This window comes from Mustela nigripes, chromosome 1 (assembly GCF_022355385.1).
Source record: "Mustela nigripes isolate SB6536 chromosome 1, MUSNIG.SB6536, whole genome shotgun sequence".
Taxonomy (NCBI): Eukaryota; Metazoa; Chordata; class Mammalia; order Carnivora; family Mustelidae; genus Mustela; species Mustela nigripes.
Window position 1 is genome coordinate 180,614,650 of NC_081557.1, and position 17,382 is coordinate 180,632,031.

Here is a 17,382-nt window from a genome sequence, read left to right on the forward strand (position 1 = left end):
AAATTAAAATCTTTAAAAATAAAATATAATGGAGATGATAATATCAACAAAAAGTGTTATTACTGATCTCTAAGTATGTCAGCATGAAACCCCCAGCCCTACTGCTATTTAACATACAGCCTTGATTAAATTTCTACCTGAGATCATTTAACTTATCCATCTATTTTGGATACCATGCTTCAAGATGGCAAAGAAAAACTTCTGCAAAAGAAGTTCTTGGATCAACCAGATTACTGTATACCATAAAATGCAGTTTAAACATCACGAGCTCTGTGAAGCATTCTTGTCTCACCTTGCTTTTGTGGAGGGTACAGTCTCACGAGGAGAAAGAAAAATATCCCAGTTAAGTTAATATGTAGTGTGCCAGATGGAGATTAAGTGCTCACACATTATGGAGAAAACAGAGCAGGGTTGGAAGTAATAGTTGAAATTCAATAAGGATAGCTAAAGAGAGTCTTGCTGAGATATCATTTGAATAAAAGCCCAAGGGAGATGAGAGAGTGAACCATGTGGATAACTAAGGCTGGGTAGGTGGCGGGGGGAGACACTTCTAGACAAAGGGAACAGCATGTGCAAAGGCTCTGGGGCTGGAGCTTCCCTGATGTACTGAGAAACGGCAAGGCTGCCAGTGTGCTGGAGAGAATGGGGGTGGACTAATAGGAGGTGCGATCAGAGGGGCATCAGGAGCCAGACCATGTGGAACTTTCTTATGGGATGAGGTGGTAGGACAGGGTTCTGAACAGGGAGTAATGAGATCTAACAAGTTTTATAAAATTTGTGTTCAGAATAGACTATTAGGAGTCAAAAGCTTGAAGCAGGGATACTAGCTAGAGGGTTACTACAGTGACTCACGTGCTACATAGCAGTGGCTTGAACCTGGGTGGTGGGCGTGCAGTGAGAGCAGTGACTGAAGGGAAAGCCAACAGTGTTTACTGATGAATTAGAGCTCTCCTGTGGGAGAAAGAAAGAAGGTAGAGATGGCTTCAAGATTTAGGGTGGAGAGTGGGAATGAGAGAAGTTGCTGAGTGTGGTGGGGATGAGCACAGAGCAGATCTGGTGGGAGGGACGATCAGGAGCCTGGTGTTGGATATGTTAAGTTCAAGAGGCCTATTAGACATACAGAGGTAGAGAAGTAAGCAGCTGAACAGAAGAGTCTAAATTGAAGACACAGTTCACTTGTACCTAAATGTACGTAAATGTACCTAAACCCATGGGGGCAGACAAAATCACTGAAGGAGTGAATGTAGTTAAGGGAGAGACAAGGGTCCAGGGCTGAGCCGCGCAGCACCGCTGTGATTAGCGGGCACCAGCCAACGGGGCAGAGAGGCAGCCAGAGCCAGGAGGAAAACTGGAGAGACTGAGGTCCTGGAGAGTAGGTGAAAACACTCTGTCCTGGAGGAGTAAGCGATCACCAACAAGGTCACATGCTGCTGACAGGCCTGGCGAGGTGAGGATGAAGGGATGATCACTGGCTCCCTGTGGAAGTCATGGGACCCTGCCAAGAGCGGTTTCCACAGAGTGGGGAAGGCCAAGGCTTGGATGGAGTACATTCAGGGAAGAATGGCAGGAAATGGAAAAAGGGACAACTTTTTTCAAAGATTCGCTCTGATGGTGATTAGAGAAATGAAGTGGTCCCTGAAAGGACACCTGTAATTCAGTGGGTATTAGACTTTTAAGATGGGAGAAATAACAGCATATTTGTATGCTGATGAACCCGGGTGATAGAGAGAGAAATTCTGGTGATCCTGCCCATGTGGGGGAAGGAAAGGGACCTGCTGAGATGTGGCTTTGAGCAGGTGATACAGAAAGAGATCTGGTGCACACGTGTGTGACTGACCTTTGCCATTTCACAGTTTGACAGTTTGACCCTAGAAGTAAAAGGGAGACTAGAGTATATGGACTCAGAGGCAGGGGCGGGGAAGGGAGACAGAATAACTTCTCTTGCAGAAGTATGCTTCTAATTGCTTTCTTCACTGAAATCATAAGCAAGGCCATCAGCTGAAAGTGGTGGGATTGGGGTGGGGCAGAACTGAGATTTGAGGAGAGAGAAAGTATTCAACAGTAAAATAACATGGCCAAAAAAGAGAGCTAATTGTTTTGATCCCCAGAAACCAATACTTTCTGTTGCATGTTTTACTTTAGAGAATATCACAACTCTCCTCTGTCAGATCTATCTAAAAAGCCTAGAATGTATTCTAAATTCTTCTGTCTGTTGATTTTTCCATTATATCAATCTCTCCACCTTCTAAACAGATGTGTAACAAATCCACTTCTTGTCTTCTCTGCCTCAGCCTGGGTCCTCTTCTAGCCTTGATTACTGCAAAAGCTTCCTTACCAACTTCCCTGCTTCTGGATACAGTACTTTCTCCATGTATGGACAAATATGGAAATTATTTACTTAGCAAAATCTATCAAGTGTCAAATTATGTGGCTTTGAGTCATATATTAAACAAAAAAAACCCTGTCTATCCTTAAAGCTGTGGCCATACAGATCTTTCGATAACAGCAAATATTTCCTGAACTAAAAAAAAAAAAAAATTCCACACTCCCTCTGCATGACCCTGGAGGGCTCTTCACGATCTCGCCTCTGCTTGCCTGCATAGCTTCATCTCCAGGCTCTTCCCTCCTTCCAGCTTACACTCAAACACTGTGCCAAAGGACCACACACATTCCTTCTGCTTTTGATTCATGAGTAGACTTGAAAAACAATGGTGCAGAGAGAGAGTAAGGACGCCAGTGAGTGTTTCCTGTAGGTATTTGGAGCAAAACATTTAAATTACGTACAGTGATCTCATGTAGACTAGCATTTGTGACATAACATTTCAGAAGCCTCTTCATGTCTCAATCACTTGCCACAGCGGAAGAAGCAAGCATCTTCCTTGTTTCTCCTCAGTCTTCCTTTTTTTTTAAATTTTCTGCTTCCTTTCTTCCCTTTAACTTATACCAGCTGGGCACAGTATACATACCAACCCTCCACCTTTGTTTAAACCCAGCCTATGTCGCTTCTGGTAATTCATGTCACTTTTTTAGTACATGAAAAGCTGAGAAATAATCATTTTAATTAATGAGCAGAATTCCTTGTTTATCCTCTGGCCAGTTTTAAGGAAGGAGAATAAAGCATCAAAGTACATCTAGTACTGCTGGTGGTTTCAAAATATCTCCTCAAATTCTTTGATACTTCTCTCTTCAAGAGGTGGAGCCTAATCCCGCCCACCAACCTTGAGTCTGGGCTGGCTTGATGCCTGGCTTCTAGAGAACAGAATACCATGAAATGAAGGTGAACGGCTTTGGACGTTTGGTCAGACAAGGTACTGGTGCTTCTACCTTGCTCACTCTCGGCCACATGGTGAGGAAACTGAGCGCCTTGTGGAGAGGCCCACTTAGTGAGGAACTGAGCCCTCTGGCTAACAACCACGTGAGTGAGCCCCCTGGGAAGTAGGTACTCAAGCGTGAGTCAAAACCCCTGCCTAGATGCCTAGTGTCACCCCCTGCAGGGAGCCTGGGCCAGAACCCACTCAGCAGGAATTTCTGAGCCACACAAACTGAGAAAATATATGTTGGTGTTCAAAATCACTAAGCTTAGGGCAATTTGTCATGTTGAATAAAACCATAAGTACAATACTGATGATCATGAAATAATATGCAATCATCAAATAGATCTGGGATTCTAAATCTAGGTTACTTTCACTTTATTTCATTGCTATGAAGTAATGCAAAAAAGAAAAATACGATTCAAAATTTTTATAAGATCATCTCTTGCTCCTTTTTTTTTAAAGGTTTTATTTATTTATTTGACAGACAGATCACAAGTAGGCAGAGAGGCAGGCAGAGAGAGAGGAGGAAGCAGGCTCCCTGCTGAACAGAGAGCCCGACTTGGGACTCGATCCCAGGACCTGAGATCATGAGCTGAGCCAAAGGCATAGGCTTCACTCACTGAGCTACCCAGGCGTCCCTCTTGCTCTTTTTTAAAAAAAAAATTTATTCATTTATCTGAGAGAAAGAGAGAGAGCAAGCATATGAGTTTGGGGTGGGGGAAAGGGCAGAGAGACAAGGAGACTCCCCGCTGAGCAGGGAGCCAGACACTCAATAGCTTAATCACAGGGTCCCAGGATCAGGACCTGAGTTGGAAGCAGGTGCTTAGAAGACTGAGCCACCCAGGCACCCCTGCTCTTTGTTTTTTAAATCTTCTTAAATATAATAAATAAATAAATAAATAAATAAAAGTTTAAAAAAAAGTTCTTGAGCCTGGAATATTTATTTCCATTCTCTGGTAGAAGTAAGTAAAGATTTTTAGATGAGGATTTAAGAAGGAATACAGAGCACTTTAACAGTTTACATAAAGCATTTTACCTAAGTGACTTGGCTCTTAAAAAGTGAACACAGATGTGTGCACCTCTATCTATTGAGAGTAGGAATGTCATTGACAACACCTTAATTCTTTAAAAGTACATGAAGAAAATGAAAATCATTTAATAATTAAAGACCCCTCCAAGGGCCTAATTATGTAGTTCTGGGTTAGATATCCTACAAAAAAACTGTTTATGCTTATCCGCAACTTGTTCCAGACCTCTAATATTCATTATTCAGGGCCTACATGAAACTTCTCAAAATTAAATTTATAAATGGTTACATTAAAAATGTAATGCATTCCAACAAGTGCTGAAATAGTTATTCCAAAATTACCAGTGAAGATAAACTTTATATTGAATAAAACATAACCTTCAGTCTGGACTAAATTTTCTGTCCATTAAAGGTAAGATTTGGAGAAATACAGCCTATGGTGAATGTAATCATCAGCCTCAAGCCCTCATTCACCCTTTCTTCTCCTGGGTCAGCAGCGTGGCCTTAGGGATTTAACCTATTAGCACTGGAGTTTTCATTGGCTGCTGTTAACAAATGTTTTTTTCCTTAGGGAAGTGGTTACCATCTTCTTTGAAAAATATACTTATTTAAAGGGCAGTGTGGAAAAGCAAAGAGAAGAGATCATCACCATCATGACATCAAGTCCAGAACAAACGGAAACTTTGTGGACTACTTTTGTTTTGTTTCTAAAAACAAAGCTACAAGAAAGAGTATCGCAGGGGAATAAGAGCAATGAACACTTCTAATTTTTTTTTTTTTAAACCATGAAACTAGCCAATTCTTTAAGACTAAAATAGATTGAAATCAACTGACAATCTGCAATTCAACTCCGCTTCTTTTTGTAGCTGCATTTTCATCTAGCTTGATTTAGAACTGAAGGATTATGCATAAAGCAATGATGTTTATCTGTTTCAAGCTTATTTGTCAAATTTAAGACCCAGTCGACACAGTGAGCACGAGATCACTGGCAAGCATCTACTCCGCCTCAGCCCCCTCATTAAAGCATGTATGTGCCTCCCTTAAGTCTCTGGGATAAACAGCAAGAATCTGCCAAATGAGACCATAGCGTGTATCTTTCCTCTGTAACTTCTTGAGCTCTCAAAATCCAGTCTTTTCCTTCAAATTAGTGAGTTGAATAATGAACTCATTTAATATCTGTCTTGTTACCATGTACTAATAGTTAATGTGTGGTGTACAAGATCTACATCTAGAAGTTGAAAAAAAAATTCCAGCGAGTATCTTCTTTGCTTCATTTTTTTAAATATCCTCACTGCCTACACCAGGGTTCTATGTACTGCAGTGACTTAATAGTTACTTGTTCAAACAAGAGAATTCAGAGGGGGAAAAAAATGAGATTACTTTAAAACAAGCAAAGAAGGCCATATAACTTAAATTCTAGAAAAAATTATGTTTGCAATTTATTACACATCTGATTCCATTGCTTTATTTTGTGATTTTTAATATGCATTAAATTTCTTTGATTCATCAAAGTACTTATAAAAACTCATGAAGATTAGGTTTTTAAATATTTTTAGATTCAGTTTGTCTTTTTTTTTTTTTTAACAATTTATTTATTTTAGAGAGACAGCATATGTGCATGCATAGTGTGCATACAAGGAAGCTGGGGGAGGGGCAGAGGGCTAGGAAGAGAGAGCATCTCAAGCAGACCCTGAGCTGAGGGTGAAGCCTTGACATAGGGCTCAATCTCAGGACACTGAGACCATGACCCACCCTGAAATCTAGAGTCAGATGCTTAACGGACTGAGCCATCCAAGTGTCCTAAGATTTTCAGGTGTTTTTCTTTCTTTCTTTCTTTCCTTTTTTTAATTAAAGAAGATATAAATTTCGATAGCTAAAATGCTCCTTTATCACACTGGAAAAAAGTTATCATGTATCCTCTATTATAACTTATATCCACATTGGAGAGTTATGGGTACATCATCAAGTATGATAAAAATCAAGATGCTAAAATAAAAAAAAGAGGAGAAAAAAATCTGATTCCAAATTAGATTTCTACTGAGTAACTAGAGTTGACACACAACCAAGAGCCCAGCCTGAAAGACATTAGTGGATGGGGTGCCTGGGTGGCTCCGTCGGTTAAGTTCTGCCTTCAGCTCAGGTCATTATCCTAGGGTCCTGGGATCAAGCCCCCAAGTTGGGATCTTTGTTTAGTGAGGAATCTGCTTCTCCCTCCTCCCTCTGCTCCTATCCCTACTACTGCTTTCTCTTTCCCTCTCTCTGTCTCTCATTCACTCTCCCTCAAATAAATTAAATAAAATCTTAAAAAAAAGGAGAGAGAGACATTATTGGATATAACCTCCAGCACAGATCAGTAAGAAATTTTCAAAGAACTCACATTACTTCGAAATAATGCCTTCTACTTCACTGGTGTAATGCCTATTAATACAAAAGAACATATATCTCTACCATGTCATAATGAACAAATACTTCAGGGGAGGGCAGTGTTTCAGAAATAGGTCATCTGTGTTAGAAAGAGTTGTGCTTCCCTGCACTTCTTTACTAAACATAAAAGAATTGTCTCATTACAGAAATAACTAATGCCAAGTGACAAAAATAAAAACTGGTCCAAGTGTCCAGGTCCCAAAAATGCAGCATTAAGTATGAAAGAAACTTGACAGCAGCCCTAGAAACTCATACTTTGCTGCAGCTTTTCTCATAATGCTTTATGTGCATATCATCGTTCTCTGGAGCACACTGGCCCAGATTAATATGAAACACGCTCCTGTAACTCTTTTATCCCTGGCGAAAATTTCCTCCTGTTTACTGGACAGACTCCTCTTAGGATACTATAGAGGATGTGACTCTGATCCCTCTTTCTCTAACTTTTAAAAAAAAAATTTTTTTTAATTAAAAGAGTCTGTCTGCAGAATGGTTTAAACACTTATCATTAAAAGTCATCAGAACACAGGCAACAGAACACTCCTTGTTTTCACCCTCAAATCCTGCCTCCATATGGAGCTATGCTAGATACATCAATGTATATCTCTCTCCTGCTTCCCCTGCTTGTGTACACACACACTCTCTGTCTCCTCTCTCTCTCTCTCTCTTTAAAAAAAAAAAAAAAAATCAATATATTTCCCACCACCTCCTTCAGCCACCAAATAACTTAACTGCAGGGGGAAAAAAGTGGATACAGACAGCAGAATTTTAAGAAACCATTCTTCCCCCATTAATACACTATAGCCAGATTGCCTAGTTTGTGTTGTTGTTGTTGAACATAGTCAACAACATAGTTGGCCTACAATATTAGTTTCAGGTGCACAACATAGTGTTTTGACAATTACATATGTTATGAAATGCTTACCACAGCAAATGTACTTACCCTCTGTCACCATACATAGTTATTACAATATTGCTGACTACATTCCCTATGCTATATTTTTCATCCCTGTATCTTATTTATTTTTTAACTGGAAGTTTGTACTTCCTAATCCATATCACCTGTTTCACCTGCTCCTATCTTCCTCCGCTCTGGCAACTACCAGTTTGTTCTCTGTATTTATTTCTGATTTTTTTGTTTCCTTATTTTTTTCCTAGATTCCACATATAAGTGAAATCAGATGGTACTTGTTTTTTTCTGTCTGACTTCTTTCACTTAGAGTTTCCCTAGATTTGAATCTCAGCTTTGCCAGTTTTTAGTTACGTGCCTTTGGATGAGTTTCCTAAATGTTCTGTTTCCTCACCTATTAAGTAGGAACAAATAATGACTACCTGCTATGGATTCTAGGAAGATTAAATGAAGTAATATATGCCAGGTCCTTAGAATAGTTTCCATGGGACAGCAGTTATTTCCAAGGTCCTACCCCACTGTCTTCAAACCACTCTAATACACAGCCTGGGCTGGATCTCTTCTCTCCCTTGACCCTTCCTCTTCTTGTCTTCATTTATTTTTCTCTAGCCAACAGCTCTTTAGCCTTTCCAAAATAAATTATTTTAGCCTCCTCAAGCTTCTCCAGTATTTTTCCCCCCGGACTTTTCCCACTAACCCCATTCTCTTGGAAGGAAGCAGAAGAGAGAAAGATTGTCAAAACTTACTCACTATGATTCTTTTCAAAAATTTCTGCCACAGAACTTTAACAGTATCTATGATTCTTACTCCTAAAAAGGCACTGCTGTATCCATTACACTTAAGATTACAACATCAATGAAAAGAACTCCTGAAATTTTTTAATTAGTTGGGATATTGAACAGGAAGAAGATACAAATGAGATTATATGTTTCACTGAATCTTAAAAATCTTCCTCAATTTCCTGGACTATGTTATATTTCAGACTTTAGCATTCAATATTCAGCTTTCCCACTCAAGCAGCTTTCCAGAGTCAGTGCCTATGTCTTAACGGGTCATTCAAAAGTACCAAGACATTTTTAAACTGCCAATGAAATAAACTGTTTATCGATTGTTCATAAGATCACACTTCATTTTAGGTTCCCTGGTAGTTAGATGGAATTGGTATTAGTTTACTCAGTAACACAAAGGGAAGGCACCAAATTCATTCTGCCTCATTTATAAGCAAAACAATGCAAATCATTTTTCTCTTTAAGCTGAAAGTTGGAGGATAACAGATCAGCTAAATCGGGGACTGCACTCATTATCACTTGAGCCTCGCTGGTTGGTTATCGTATGGTTCTGATGATCTCTTCATGTAATTTTATCATCCCTTATCTCTCAGAAAAGTTCTCTTAGTTCTATGTCTCCTTTTAAAAAAGTAACATTTATTATAAACACAAAATGGGTAAAAGACCTCAACATGAAGCAGGAATCTATCTCTAGATAGATATCATATCTCCTCTATGTTCTAGGAGAACATAGGCAGTAACTTCTTCGACACTGGCCATAGCAACTTGTTTTAAGACATGTCTCCAAAGGCAAAGGAAACAAAAGTGAAAATAAACTTTTGGATCCTTATCAAGATCAAAAGACTCTACACAGCAAAGGAAACAGTCAACAAAACAGAGTCAACCTACGGTATGGGAGAAGATATTCACAAGTGACACTACAGACAAAGGGCTGATATATAAGATCTATAAAGAACTCCTCAAACTCAACACACACAAAACAGATAATCATGTCAAAAAATGGGCAGAAGACATAAACAGACACTTCTCCAATGAAGACATACAAATGGCTAACAGACACATGAAAAAATGTTCATCATCATTAGCCATCAGGGAGATTCAAATCAAAACCACATTGAGATACCACCTTACATCAGTTAGAATGGCCAAAATTAACAAGTCAGGAAACAACAAGTGTTGGAGAGGATGTGGAGAAAGGGGAACCCTCTTACACCGTTGGTGGGAATGCAAGTTGGTGCAGCCACTTTGGAAAACAGTGTGGAGATTCCTTAAGAAATTAAAAATAGAGATACCCTATGACCCTGTAATTGCACTACTGGGTATTTACCCAAAGATACAGGTGTAGTGAAAAGAAGGGTCATATGTTTCCCAGTGTTCATAGCAGCAAAGTCCACAATTGCCAAACTGCAGAAAGACCCAAGCCCTTCAACAGATGAATGGATAAAGAATGTATGGTCTGTATATACAATGGAATATTGTATTCAGAAAGGATAAATACCCAACTTTTGTATCAACATGGATGGAACTGGAGGACATTATGTTGAGTAAAATAAGTCAAGCAGAGAAAGTCAATTATCATATGGTTTCACTCATTTGTGGAGCATAAGGAATAACACGGAGGACATTAGGAGAAGGAAAGAAAAAGTGAATTGGGGTAAATCGGAGGGAGAGATGAAGCATAAGAGACTGTAGACTTTGAGAAACAAACTGAGGGTTTTGGAGGGGAGAGGGTGGGGGGATCGGTGAGCCTCGTGGTGGGTATTATGGAGGGCACGTATTACATGGAGCACTGGGTGTGATGCATAAACAATGAATCTTGGAACACTGAAAAAAATAAAAAAATAAAAAGTAAAACAACAACAACAAAATCATTTATTGATCACTTTTAGTATGCTAGGAACTATGGTAAACCTTCAGCATACAGGAAAGCATCTGTCCTTCACAACAAGGTAGATCCTTTCATAACACCCAGTTTGCAGATGAGAAAACTGAAAATGGAAGGGATTAACCAATTCCATCCTGGCTACTTATTAAGTAAGTGGTGAAGATGGGATTCAAGCCCAGAGCAAGCAGTCTTAGCAACTGTTTCCAAAAAGCCTTACTTATTTCATTTCAATTTAAAAAGTTTTGTGAGGGATGCCTGGGTGGCTCAGTTGGTTGGACGACTGCCTTCGGCTCAGGTCATGATCCTGGAGTCCCGGGATCGAGTCCTGCATCAGGCTCCCAGCTCCATGGGGAGTCTGCTTCTCCCTCTGACCTTCTCCTAGCTCATGCTCTCTCTCACTGTCTCTCTCAAATAAATAAATAAATCTTTAAAAAAATAAATAAATAAAAATAAAAAGTTTTGTGAGAAAAAAAGTTTTGTGAGAAAAAAAGAGTGTGTCTGTATGTACTCTATACTTACAAAAGTAAACACTGTCTTGGGTTTGTCTACATAGCTATAAATTTTAAAATAATTCTGGAAGTCATATATTGCAACTTCTCAGTTGCCTTTGTTCTTCGTTAGCCAAATAACTTTTTTCTTTTCTTTTTTTTTTCTTTTTAACAACAGCAGAGTAGGTCTATTCTTCTGTTTCTCTTCATTCCTTGTCTCTGAAGAAAATACTCAGAGGAAATAATCATGAACTGAGTGGTGTCAGTGTTGGGGGCAGAGGAGGGAGCAGGTGGGAGAAGGCTGAAAATGAGGAATCAGCAAGGCCTCCCATCAGGGATGTGCCTAAGTCTCCAGGGAAGTTACTGAGGCTTCTTTGTCCCATGAAATGCTTGGTGTGAATGAATTTGTGGGGAGACCAGTGAAGAGCCCTGGTTTCCTAGTCAGTCATTAGAGGGTGAAGAGGAGATAGCAGGAGGATGCAGGAACATGGAGGCAGGCCTACCAAAGATTCTCAGGCACCCAGTAGGAATCTTAGGGGGAGTGCTGGACAATCACAATCTGGGGCCTGCAGCTGGACCCATTGTCATCAGATCTAGAAGTGAGCTGACAGCCATTGGCTGAGAGTGGGGTTATATATTCATGTAATCAAATACAAATCACCCTAGGAGTTCCTGGGTGGTTCAGTCAGTTAAGCATTTGCCTTCATCTCAGGTCAGGATCCCAGGGTTCTGGATCAAGCCCCGAGTCTGGCTCCTTGCTTAGTGGGGAAGCCTACTTTTCCCTCTCCCTCTGCCCCTCACCCCTGCTCATGCTCTCTCTCTGTCTCAAATAAAAGAAAACAAAACAACAAATTCAAATCATCCCTACTAAAAGAGCTAAAAGTTTTAAAAACCAGTAACACCTTGGCAACATGCCAAGGACTTGAAACACTGAAATTCTTATATTACTGGTAAGAATGCATATGGTGCAGCCACTTTGAGAAAGTCTTTGAAGCTTCTCATAAAATTAAACACCAACTATATGACTTAGCAATTCACCTCTTGTCTATTTACCCAAAAGAAATGGAAGCATTGTGTCCACACAAAGACCTGTATGCAAACTCTGACAGTGGCTTCTTTCAGAACAGTGGCTTGTTTCATAAAACCGGAAGCAACTCAAGTATCTATCAACTGACGAATGGATGATCAAAATGGTATATTCCCACCGGGGAATCAATCCCTTGCCAATAAGAAGGAACAAATGATTGACACATGCAACCACATGGATGAATCTCACAAATGTACAAAGGGGAAGAACCCAGACACAAGACTACCTACAGCAGGATTCCGTTTACATGACATTCTAGAAAAGGCAGAAAGAACAGAGACAAAAACAGACTGGGTGGCTCAGTGGGTTAAGCCTCTGCTTTCGGCTTGGGTCATGGTCTCAGGGTCCTGGGATCAAGCCCCGCATCGGGCTCCTCACTCAGCGGGAAGCCTGCTTCCCTCTCTCTCTCTGCCTGACTCTCTACCACTTGTGGATATCTCTCTCTGTCAAATAAATAAATAAAAATATTTATAAAAAAAAAAACAACAACAGACTGGTGATTGTCAGGGGTCCGGGTTGAGGGAGGGCGAGGACCTCCACAGCTAGGGGTACACGGAAATATCTGAGGTGACAGAAATGTTTTGTATCTTGATTACAGTGGTGGTTACATGACAGATGCGTGCACGTCTGTCAGAACACACTTAAAATGGGTGAATTTTCTCGTGTTAAATTATACTTCAACACAGTTGGGGCTGTTGTTGCTTGTTTAATTTAAATCATCCTCTCAGGTCATCATACACAAACACATATGTGCTGCGGTCACTCTTACAGGAGGGGAATCCCATGCACTTCATCCTGGTGATTTTGTTGCACATTCTCACGGGTTCCCCTGGGCCCCAGTTTCTATTTAGAAAGAGACGTTTAATTAGAGCGTGACTCAACCTGGCCTCTTGGCCACTATAAGGCTGTTTTGTGGGCCACAATGTTACCATATACTTAACTAACTGGAATCTGAACGCTCTCTTCTCAAGTGCACAGAATCACAGCCTATGGTTTGTACTGAGGGCTCTCAGATAATACAGGCAGGCTAGTCAAATTTAATTTCAGAGGAGCAAAAAATAATTTTTAGCATAACTATGCCCCCAGTATTGCATGGGGCATGCTTTTTATTTGTTTTATCTGGCAAACTCATCATTAACCCATGTATGGCCTTTTCTATTTTAATTATTCATCCACCTAATTAATGAACCAATTAAATTAATCAATCTCATAATCATGTTTTAACTGCAGGTATTTTTAGTGACTTTAACTCTAACTTTCCTCTTAAAAAAACATGTAGCGGCATGCCTGGGTGCTCAGTAGGTAAGCGTCTGCCTTTGGAGCAGGTCAGGATCCCAGGGTCCTGGGGTCAAGCCCTGCATTGGGCTCCCTGCTCCACAGGGAGTCTGCTTCTCCCTCTCCTACTCCCCCAGCTTGTATTCCTCCCTCGCTGTGTCTCTCTCTGTCAAATAAATAAATAAAATCTTAAAAAACAAAACAAAACCATGTAGCAACTCCAAGGCACTGAGAATTTATTTTAGACTACTGAGAAATGACTAGTTTGGGATCCTGTTAGTCAAATTGTGATCTGCAGACTTGAGGTGTCAGCATCAACTTAGTGTTTGTTAGAAAAGAATCTCTGGTCCCACCTACAGCTATGGAATTCAGAAACTACATCTGAACAAAATCCCCACGGGATTCATGTGAACATTAATGTTTTAGGTGCACTGATTTAGAAAGCTGTGTTTTAGGAAAATTCCCAGGACATCTAGCAGGTTGGATTGGAGAGAAACTGGCTGCAAGTAGAGAAGCCTCTTACGAGAATATTTTTAAAGTTCAAGCATTACTACAATATCTGAATTATGGCAGTAGGTAAGAAAGGAAAGGAACTGAAATGAGAAAAACTCTCAATGGGAAAAAAATCAATGGGACTTGGAAAAGGACTGGATGGAGGAGAGAAAGGAAAGATGTCAGAATGTGAATATAAGTCAAGTAGATTCATCAAAGAGCTTCTAGTATCTTTAGGAGTGGTTCTGTGGTTCTGGAACCTGGCTGCATGCTGTAATCACCTGGGAGCTTTAAAATACTGATGCCTGAGTCCCAGGTCCAGAGACTCTGATTTAAAGTGAAGCCTGGCATTAAAATTTCTAAATAGTTTCCAGGTGATTCTAATGAGCAGCCAAGGTTGAGATCCCCCAGTACGGGTGCTTTCAATCTATTTGTTTTCAGTTAGAGTAGTGATTTTTTCAACCTGGCAACACTTCAGAATTATTTGGAGAGCTTTAAAAATATATCAATTTCTATATCCTGCTCTTAGAGATTCAGATTTAAATGGTAATATATCAGAAGTTCCTCAGTTGATTGTAACCAGCAGCCAGAGTTGAGAGCATTTAACTGAAAGATATAATTTGATTGATAATTTATTAACTATTTTTTTTAACTAACTATTAATAAAAAGGGAATTCAGTGCTAACAGAATCCAAAATTCTAGTTAGGTGAAATATAAGCCCAAGCATTTTATTTTCTTGTTATAATTTCACAGTGAAACTTACTTGGAATTAGCCACAATTTTCATGTTTTCAAAACCTCATTTTCAATTGCCCCAAATATCAGCTGATAACCATTAAAATTGAATGACCATTTATGAAATGAGCATTATTCAGACACTTCCAATATAATATGAAATAGATTCCAACCACAACCACAGTTTTTCATCTTAGGATAAAATAAGGTCCTAGGTGGAGGTAAGGAAATAAAATGTCTAAAATATATTTCTTTTTTTTCTTTTCTTTTTTTTTACAGAGGGAAAGATCACAAGTAGGCAGAGAGAGAGGGGGAAGCAGGCTCTCCGCTCAGCAGGGATGCTGAGGCAGATGCAGGGCTTGATCCCAGGACCCTGAGGCCATGACCTGAGCTGAAGGCAGGGGCTTAATCCACTGAGCCACCCAGGTGCCCCTGAAATGTATTTCTAAGTCAACGTAAAGTCTCTATCAAGATTCAGCCTTATCTAAATAATTAAAAAAGAAAAAAGCAAGCAGAATATTTAAGCACTTAGTAGTTAACTTGTCCCTATAGTATTATTTCATAAGTATGCAAAGTAAAACTTTTTTTTCAAAAAGAGAATGTTTTCAAATGACCTTTATAAAACGGAAAATTGGCTTACCTCTTCCCTGTGATTCTTAATTGGCATACAAAGAATACTCTGTGTCTTGTAGCCTGTAATTTGGTCAACTTCTGCATTGAACCGAGGATCCTAGTAAAGAAAAAGAAATTCAATTTAATGACTGATCTGTTCAAAGATTGATTTGATTTTTCTGATTTATAAGATTAGAAAAATCTAACCTTCGATTTACCTTATTGCTCTGAACGACAATTTTATCATTGGAAAGACATCATATCATGTAAACAAATCATCTTTGACAAAGATAAATTTACGTTTTTTAGTTGCTAGTGTTCGTGAGAAACAAAAAAATACAGACTCAAAATATGTTCAGAAATAAAGGAAATTCAAAATATTAACCAATTTAGACGGCACTCCTTAAATTCATGGAAAAGTGGCAACTCTCCACCACTATAATACAATTTGCCTATTCCCATCTCACTATCTGATTCTTCTGTGCCAAAGGAAAGCATCTCTGCTCTGAAATTTTTCCTGTAAAACCTACCACTCCAAAACAACCTGCCTAACACTAACTTTACTTCCCTCATAATGGTTGCTTAAATATTCCCTCAGTATTCTGTTCTTCTATCCCAAGTGTTTGTAAGAATTTCAAATAATTTCATGTATATATGTGCATAAAAATTTTAAATATTTTCACGTATATATGTGCATTAAAACAAAACAAAACAAAACAAAACTGCATGGCCTCAATCAGACCGTAAACAACTCCTTAATCTTTGTACTTCTTTTCCCTTTCACAAAGTACGTCACGCATATCCAATAATCACAAAGGACCTCTGAGAGTTGTAAAGGTTCTACTGTGGGTTGAAGAAAGAAAGATACAGGCTATTTTCCCTTGAACTTTAGATTGAGAAGATTAAAGTTAGGTTGTAAATTCCAGGAAGGTTTTTTTTTTTTTTTTGGTTCCTCACCGTATTCCCAATACAACCACAAGAACTCAAAAGCATTTGTTAAATAAATGAAGGAATTCATTAACAAATGATATCATAGTCATCAGATGTGATCATTTTTAGCTTATTATAGTTTAAAACAAACACTGTAGGTAAGAAGGAAAACATGCTAAAGGAAATGGACAGATACTACTATATGCAATAAGATTAGAATGGAAACAAACATACCAGAACATGAACATTTAAAGGAGTGTTGTTCCCCTCAAAGCAAAAGCCTTGGGAAGTTTACATACTCGACCTAATAATAGCAACACTGCTCTAAAAACTCTGTTTTTGGAATTCCCTTCAAAGAATATGGAATAGCCACACTGGAAAACCCTCATCTTTGAAGGTCATTTATTTATTTTTTAATTAGTTCAAAGTCACACAAGGCCAAAGCTGTGAATGAAGTAAATGATTACAGTAGATTCCGTCAACTGGGGTCAGAAATGGTGCCAATTTTCCCAGGAGAGCCATACTTGGCATTAAAGACAATTTCGAAAGGAAAGTTATAAAATGGCAGAAAATCAGTATAAATATTTTATATTATTAATAAATACTACTGCATTTTCCTTTTTTTCTTGCAAACATGCTCAAAGTTATATTGAAATACAGAGAAAATGTTGGCTGAATAAATTTTTAAAAATTGTTCTAAAATAACATACTAAAAAGGCAGACAGGACACTGGTATTGATGAATTAAAGAAGTAAAACGATTATTAACTTATATAGTGGATTATTCTACAAGCTAATAATCAAAACATGAATAAAAATGCATCCTCAGAAATTATTTTGTTAATGAATATTTGAATTACAAACCAATTTATAAAGAAGAGGACTTAACTATCTAATCAAAGCAATAGAGTTTAACAAACTGAAATTAATAGGGCTTTTACAGCTTTGGGGGCATATTGGGCATTTAAAATCAACAGCAGCCCTGGGTTCCATTTCATTGAAGGAGTGGGAGTAATGCATGTTTCAAATTCACTTTAGGTGAATTCTGGCATCTCAAAGAATTTTCCTAACAATGCACTCAGTGCAAAGGCAATATAGAAAACTTTTAACCCCTTTAGGTCCAGGAAACACCAAAGAAAAAATGGAGCAGTACTACTACTGTGATTATTCCTTTCACTATTTATGAGAACATGACAGTGTAAAAAAACAAAAACAAAAACAAAAACATAAGCCTTGGAAGTTCACTTGATGAAATAAAGCAATTGGTACCAGATTTGCCCTCCTACTGAAAACTGTAAGACTAGACCAAATATACAAGACAACTAAATCACAGACCATGAAAAAGGGAAATAGACAGGACAACCGCTCTGGCTTTCTTCCTGGGACCATTTTTCTGCTGGCAAGAAGGCAGGCAGTACC

At 38.8% G+C, this 17,382-nt stretch overlaps 1 protein-coding gene across 3 annotated transcripts in view; it reads right to left on the reverse strand.

Moving 5' to 3' along the window:
* PDE5A (phosphodiesterase 5A) overlaps positions 1 to 17,382 on the reverse strand; it is a 148,365-nt gene that overhangs the window by 100,352 nt on the left and 30,631 nt on the right. For all 3 annotated transcript variants that reach the window (XM_059377866.1, XM_059377880.1, XM_059377875.1), the window contains exon 3: positions 15,063 to 15,152. In XM_059377866.1, coding sequence (XP_059233849.1) covers positions 15,063 to 15,152 — 90 coding nt within the window. The remainder of the gene's footprint in view (positions 1 to 15,062; positions 15,153 to 17,382) is intronic.